The sequence below is a fragment of the Urtica dioica genome, chromosome 5, assembly GCF_054948205.1.
Source record: "Urtica dioica subsp. dioica isolate 48M chromosome 5, U.dioica_male_clone48M_v1_H2, whole genome shotgun sequence".
Lineage (NCBI taxonomy): Eukaryota > Viridiplantae > Streptophyta > Magnoliopsida > Rosales > Urticaceae > Urtica > Urtica dioica.
In genome coordinates this window covers 16778494-16786593 of record NC_142760.1, presented here as the reverse complement: position 1 = coordinate 16786593, position 8100 = coordinate 16778494, and the positions used below count along the sequence as shown (strand labels likewise).

General features: G+C 38.0%; 1 protein-coding gene across 1 annotated transcript; it reads right to left on the bottom strand.

The window, feature by feature from the left end:
* Window positions 1-3630: 3630 nt before the first annotated feature.
* On the bottom strand, window positions 3631-7754 carry LOC149397567 (bHLH transcription factor RHL1-like). Its single transcript, XM_089615526.1, has 7 exons — window positions 7056-7754; window positions 6878-6973; window positions 6648-6800; window positions 6318-6383; window positions 5532-5597; window positions 5179-5250; window positions 3631-4287 (listed from the first exon to the last, which is right to left on the bottom strand). Exons 1-7 carry the CDS (start codon window positions 7368-7370, stop codon window positions 3967-3969), a joined length of 1089 nt encoding a protein of 362 aa, XP_089471652.1. The 5' UTR covers window positions 7371-7754; the 3' UTR covers window positions 3631-3966.
* Between the last annotated feature and the right edge of the window lie 346 nt (window positions 7755-8100).

Below are 8100 nucleotides of genomic sequence, written 5' to 3'. Positions count from 1 at the left end.
TAGAAACTATGATCCCCAAAGTCCGAAGGGTCCGAATACGAGAAATAATATGAGGAGAAAGGGAGATCGCAGAGTAACAACCGTAGACATGGAAAAGTATGTTGTCAATGGTGCCCACAAGAAGAGTTGTAATCTTTATATTGTACATTTGATGTAATAAAGTCTCATGAAGACTCTTGCTTGTAATTGCTTATTCATTAATAAAAAGTTGAAACGTTCATTCAATCTTCCTTGTTTGAAGCTTTATGATAAAACCTTAGTCTTTAGTCCATAAACAAACTAAACAACTTACGAAGAGACAAATGTAGATTTGCATGAACAAACTCTTCGTAGTTTGCTTAAAACGATATATTCGCAATCTTAGGGTCAAAGGACTATTGACCTCAGTACGATTGTTAGAAGAATCTATGATGTCTGGTTATGAGGCATTGAGAGTTGGAGACTCTATAGTACTTCTAGGTATCTTCCGAAGGTACTGAATTGACCAGTGCACTTCTAGAGACAAGATAAGCACAAACCATTTAACCTCTTATGTATGAATTGCATCATGCTTACCTTCATCCTGAAATGAGACATGCCATTTCACAGCTTACGTATTCTCATTTGAGAAAGTCAGAGTTCGGACTCACTATGTGATTCCGAACAGGGCCTATTGGTGAAGTACTAAGTTGTAAGAATGTCATGAGTAACTTTGTGACGTTCTCATAGATATGGAATTCATGTACAAGATTGCTGAAATGCAATGTATGTCACCTCATGCTTTGTTCCTTGGAGTGTGAATAAATGAACTGGCCAGTGTCCAAATTGAGTCCTGACTCTTTTGGATGAAACAATGTGACTTGTTAGCTCCTCGTCAATACATTGTTTCTAACTTATTCACAAGCGACAAAGGAGTTGAGGAAAAAACAGCTAGAAGGGTAAAATGGTAATTTAGTAAATCCCGACTAGCTGATGACATTCATGAAGGGTAAACATAGATAATATTCAGTGGATCCGCTCATCATAATTAGGTTGAATTCTTGAGTAGAAAATATATTCATTTGAACCGAGAGATTTTCAGTGTCAACTCTTAAGTGGAGTCAGTTGGCATTAAGCTAAACTTGGAGAAGGTTTGTGAACATTTGAGTCCAAGTGTTTAGCTCAAGCTTTGTTCATTTGGGTCCATGAGGTCACTGTCACGAATCACATCGATTAGGAATAGTTAAACTGGAAGCTAAGTCAAAACAAAAACGAAAATAGTCAAAAGGGTATTTTTGTCTTTTGAGACAAAGGATGAAATGAATGTCAATAAATTTTTTTGACAAGTTCATTTGATGACTTAATGTCACCCGGCCATGACTTGATCATTGGGCCTTGTGAATTAATTTCATTTCATAAGAATTTTATTGAAAATTCTTAATGGGCCTTTCTCATGTTATCATTAACAAATGAAGAAGCTTCTAGAAGCTCCTTCTAGAGACCATTTGGGCGCCCAACATACCCATAGGAAGAGAGAATATTTTGTGCATAAATGTATCAAGATACTTGCCAAAAGAAAAAGAGGAAACAAATTTCCTATACTTGTATAATGAATTTCGGCCAAGGCAACCAAGAGAGAACAAAAGAGGAAACTAATCCCTTGTGGATTTGCTTGAGGTGGGCGCCTATCTTGGATAGGAATGGGCAATAAAAGATTGCTCATTAAGGCTTGGAAAATAAGAGGAAACTACTTCTTTCCAAGGCCAACCCTTCTCCTATAAATAGGACCCTCATTCCTCTCATTCTATTCATTCCACATAAGTTAGAGATTGAGAGTCTCTCTCTCTAGAACTTGTGGCCGGCTCTTCCTCTCTCTCTCTAGTTTATTTTCGATTTTTCGTTTTGGCACCTAGGACCTCATTTGACCTAGTGTTTAGCTCTGCGACTTCAAGACTCGTTCTTAAGTCGTAGTGTTTAAAAGTGCCCACTCACTAATTCCTTTATTTCGAGTGATTTAGTGATAGAAACTTTCGTGGTTGCTCGAGGTGCCGAGGAAAGAAAGAGAGACGTGCTGCGAGGGGAGACGAGCGTTGCAAACTTTCCAAAAGCTTCTCAAAGTTCAAGATTCAAGAAAGGTTAGTAAACTTCTATACTCATAATAGTTATTAATTACATGTACTTGCTCTTTGTCTAGGTTAGTAAAAATTGTTTTTACTTGAAAAGAAATTTTTTAAAATTCCGCCGCTTTGCGAAGCGTTAAACTTTTTCTTAAACCCTAGATCAATTCCAACAAAGTATCAGATTAATAGCGAAAAATCTTACCCGAAAGGCTGAAGGCAGACAGGTCCAGATAACAGACGATGGAGCTGGGAGCACGGTTCGAGTAGGCAGATCAAGCCGAGAACGTGCCGAGAGAAAGATTTAGAAGAAAATGCGGAATGAATCCAAAAACTCGGAAAAGCCTTATATAAAGACAGCATGAACGGCTCAGATTAAACGTGTCCAAGAAGCCACTCGAATCTGGCCGTCAAAGCGAAGCAGCGCAACGATTCAAAACAATCAAGCCGAACGACTTCGTTCGACGCCTCGAACAAAAAGAAGAACGTATGGTTTGTACTCGGAACGCATAAAGACAAGCAAAGATGAACACGGCCTCTTAATTCGCCGAAATAGTTCCGTACCATTTTTGCTTAAAATACTAAGTAACTGGAGGGCTGCTGTTACTAGATAATTTGGTCTAATACCGAGCATAGCAGTCGGTATCCCGAGCAGCATGTAAAATCCAGCACCAAACTCAGGTAAAATGGACCTAAGAGTTAGCCAAGTGAAAAGGAACGATCCGTTCATAAGATAAGAACGAAACCTACCGATCAGAACTTCGGAGAGAAGAGAAGACCGTAGGTCAAAGACTAGTCAAACTAAAAGAAAACATGTTTCAAATTCCTAAAACGCACACCTCAACAGTTCCAAAATCAAACAAAAAGTAGTAACCGTCCGTCTTTGCGAGAGGAAAGCGGCAGTTACCCAAAAACCGTCTAGAACGTGGGATCGATCACCCCACGTTCACTAGAATAACTGTCAGAGCCCACGACCATGTGATGGAGGAAACAACCCCAGACAGGTATAAATAAGAGCTTGCAAAAATCCTGAAGGGACAGAGACTTTTAGATTCTTTTCTTGTTTTCTTCTATTTAGAACCTCTGGGAAACACCGCTCTCTTGTATTAGATTCGTGGATATAAAGAGAAAGTCTTGCCTAAATCATATCAGTACTCGGAGTCTCCGTACTCGGAGCTTGTGTATTTTCGTAAGATATTGTTGTACTAATTTTACAGGTTAACATATATTTTTATAAAGACACGGACGTGAAAAAGGAATATAAGAACTACAACTAGTTCGATGTCTCACCTAATAATATTCACCTAGTATCAAGAATGAAACAAATAAGAATGCGACATGTCGTTGACTTCCTACCAATCCCATTCCCAACATTGCATATGATTGCTGTCTTTTCCAATAACCCTTTTCTTATCTCTTCTCATGCTTCGAATTTTTCAAAGAACCAACTAGACAAGGCCTATCATTTCCTCTTATATTATACATAGATAAAGCAAAATATCAATTAAACCACTCTGTCGAGATACAGGGTAAGGAAAAGTAGAGAGTAAGAAAGTAACCATATTAATTGCGTGATTGCCTTTCATTATAACAAAAATCAATCCTGAAACATTGAATAATACAAAAAGTAAGAAAACGCGCTTCCAATTTAGAAAATTACATAGCCGGGTCGGAAATTAGAAACACAATTAAACAAACCCCTCCGAAAAAAAAAAAAAAAAAAAAGCATTCGTTCCGTGGCTTAGGCAGTTGATGGTTTTTCTAAGGGGATTAGATTTACCAAAATCTATGCAAATAAGCCACTCTCTTCATGATGCCTTATTTTAGTAGACTTCCGAGTATTGACAGTGCAATAACAATAATAATACGACATTCTGAACGAAACGACCAATCAAGGCTTGGAAACCGAGGCGGCGTCCTTGCCGTCGGAGACAGTGAGGACGGACAAGTTTGGGGAGGTGGGCCCGTCGGGGTTGGCATTTGTGATCAAGGGGTTCCTGGACTGACAAGTGGCGGTGGAAATGGCGGTGGCGAGGGATATGGGCATGAGGCATAGGCCCTTGCCCTGGAGATACTGCATTGCCGACCCCATGTCCTCCTCCATCAGCTTCGCCACTTGGTGCTCCGTCACTGTCATTGGGTCAACGTTGCCACCGTTCGAACTCGACCTCTTGTGGGCCCCGCCGTTGGTTTGGACACACTCTCCGCCGGCCTGTTACATCGCAATTCTATCAAAGGGGTGCCTCTCAAATTTATATACATCAAAAATTTGTTATAAAAAATAGTGTCTTAATTTTGGAAACACTTTTGACTTTTATTTGGTTTCAATGAAAGGGAAAAGAAAAGAAAAATGGAGAAAAGCCAAACGAGAAGAGAAGGAAAGGGAAACGAAATAAAACATACAAAAAAATTTAGTCATACACATATTTTTTAAACTAGGAAAAACTTAATTAAGCTAAGTAATATATCGACACAACATTATTTCCATGTACAGAAATAGTTCCATAGTGCACTAAATTTCAACCTACAGTTTTAGGATCAAAGACTACTTCTGAAATGACTTTTGACTTTTATTTGGTTTCAAATGAAAAGAAAAAGAAAAGAAAAATGGAGAAATGGGAAAAGAAATAAGATGGGAATCTGGAAAAGTGGACACGCGTGCTTGATTTCTTTTTGTCCTTTAAAAAAAATAATATTCTTGTCGTTTGGCTTAGTTCTGTTGATAACAGTTCTGTGTCATTTTGGATTTTTGATTAGTGGTTGGGTTTTGTTTGCTTTTTGGTGAGGTTTCAGTTGGTTAGTTAAATCGAAGGGGATGAACTGTCTTTTGGCGGGCTTGTCTTCAGCCTAATAATGAAAAAAAATATTCTTTTATATTTTCTATCTTTCTAAATCTCATAATGTGGCTTTTCCTTTTTACTTTATACACTATTTAGTATTTACTTTATGGATAAACTGAATATTTAAAGTAAAGAAAATTAGGCCCTTTAATATAAAAATAAAGACAAATCCAAGTTTTCTTTCGTAGTAGTTTCTTAAATTGTTGCACATATTATTTTTATCATAATTGAGATAAATTAAGCTCAAAATTTGTGATAATTACCTCAGAGGATATATCTGCAACATGAGGAGGAGCTACAGTTGCTGCCCCGCCCAGCCTACTCATACTCAGAACCTATCCAACCCACAAAATAAAATGATAAAAAGAAATTAATATTCCTATATTAATATACATTATATCTATGATACACTAAGCAATTGTATATTTACTCTTTTAATAAAAAAAAAGTCATATTAATCCCTTTTTTAACTTATTTTATTAACACTACTTTTTCAATAATACAGTTATATAACAAACAAGCAGAAAAAAGTAATACGGTTAGCACTTACATATGTACACATTTATTATATGTATTTAAATATTTAGTGTGATTTTGCCAGAAGCTTTTACTTTACCTTGACTTGGAGTTGGAGAAATTTAACATAGTCGATGATCTCGTCCAACATTGAGGCTTTATCTGTCTGCAAAAAATTAAAGCTAAAATGTCAAACCTCCGATCACCAGTAAAATAATATTATACCAACTTTCTCTATTTTATAAAACTTTTTTATTCCTATTTAAAAAGATCAAAATAGCCAGGAACACATGTAGCATGTTATGTTACAAGAAGTACGGTTTCGGGACCATTGTTTTAAAAGAAAAAAAAAACATTTTCAGAATAAATACAACTATGATGGACAGAAAATAAATTTTATATTTATTAAAAAAAGAAAAAGAAAAAGACAGAAGATAATTCTCAGAGAGCGAAATCCTATAGCTAAGACGATGGTGTCTTCTTCTGATTAAAACAAAAGCGAAGCATCGGAATGACACGTGTCCGAGTGACGACATCATGCTGTCATTATCCCCGTCATTCACGCAGATACAGAATACAGATAAGCAAGAAAATACCGCAATAACAAAAGGCACCCTCAAAACATCGGCAATTACAATCCGAAAATAAATTGTCGTCGGCTATTCATATAATTTGACTATCTAATCTAAAATAAAATATTGATGGAAAATCACAGAGAAAGATTCAAATCAAATTTAAATTATGTTCTGTCTGCCATAGGGCAATTTAATGTTTGCTTAATTACAAATATATAAAAACAAGTAACTATTCTAATTTTTCCATTTATCGAACGTCAAGTAAACAAATTTTCTCAAGGAAACATAAACGAGTCAGATTTTGGATTGACCTTGTTGGCATTAGGAACAAGTTCTTGTAGGGCTTTCATTCTCTCTGCGATTCTCTCTCTCCGTAACTGCGACCAAAATGACAAACAAAAGAATTCCAAAATATCAGCACATAATCATTAATAATATATTATAAAATCCAACAATATTTTGTTCCCATTTAGCATCCGAGAAATGAAGTAAAAGAAAAAAAACGCTTCAATAATGGCCCAAAAACACATGCATTAATTGACCAAGAAAAAAAAAACTTAAACGAATATTCTCTCTCTCACATCTGAACCCCCACTTTCTCTACGCAGCCAAGCACAAGATGAAAAAGAAAAAAAACATACTCGCTCAGCAATGCTATGCGGATCCGTGGCTTGGCCTCTTCTCGCTCTGACCCTAGGCCTCGCTTGAACCGCCTGACCTCCGCCGGATGAGCCACTCGGCGCCGGAGTCTGGTTAATCGCCGCCGATACCCCACCGCCGAAAGTCTGATGAGCCTTGAACCAAAAAAATGAAATTTCAATAACAAATAAATAATAAAAATCATATTAAAAAAGGTGTAAAAATCGCGTACCGGAGGAGGATGGTGAAACTGGTTGTTGTTGTTGGGGGAAGGCAAAGATCCGGAACCGAAGCCATTACCATTGTAGAGTCCGTTGTCACTACCCCCCTGAAATTATAAAAGAAATGATCCAATAAATAATAATGTCGTTTGTTGTGATTCTGAATTTTGTAGAAAGAGAAGAACTTACGGGGGACTTGAAAGGGGAGGGATCGAGGAGGTGGTGGTGGGGGTGGAGAAGGAGAGGGGGTTTGGGGGCGATGTGGTGAGACCGGAATTTGGAGGCGAGGGATAGCTGGTCGTTGTGGAAGGCGTTTTCTTGGTCGTGGTGGTGGTCGTGGTCGTAGGGGGGAGGTGGGGGAGGGGCGAGGGAGGAGAGCATCTGCTCGAGGAAGTCGTCGTGGGACCCCGATTGGGGCTCCATGAAGTGCTGCTGCAGCTCTTGCAGTGTGATTTGCTGGTTCTGTGGCGGTGATTGTGATTGCGCGTTGTTCATCGCTTGCATTCTTTCTTTCTTTCTTTTTGACGGAGAGTGAGAGCTTGTGTTTTACTCGTTTTTAATAGTTTCCTTGTTTGAAGAAGAAGAAGAAAAAAAAGAAGCAAATGTTTGGGTGTGTTTAAGAGAGAGAGAGAGAGAGAGAGAGAGAGAGAGAGAGAGAGAGAGAGACAGATGGATGTTAGTCGTTTTTAAGAAATTGTATGCTTAATCGAAGGAGGAGAAGATCTTTCAGTTTTGGGTGTTTGGGTTGGGTGTGTTTTATAGAGAGAGAGAGAGAGAGAGGATTAAATTACAAAAGTAGAGATTGAAGTTGTTGCGTGTTGTCTGGTGTGAGAGGGGGGCCTGAGAAATTGATGAAACACTAGGGGAGGGCTATGTTAGTTCTTAAATCAATCATAGGATTTACTTATTTTATACTTTGTTAACTAATCCACATTTTTTTTTGGGGGAAAAAAATAGAAGAAAAACCGAAAACAGTAATCCACTTTTTGTTTTGCTCACGCGAGTTAATATTTTATTTAGAATTTTGTTAGGAAATTGAGTGTTGTAACTTTTGTAGTCAATGTTGGCTTGAAGTGGGTGACACGCGCTTTTTGATCGAGTTGAAATGCGGCAGCGTGGCAGTTCTAGGAGGTTTTGTCGCGCAAGGTTGGCCAGTCCCAACTCGCGCTAGCTCTCTTCTTATCTGCTTGATTGTGATTTGACGATTGCACCCTCACTCGTAAAACACATAGCC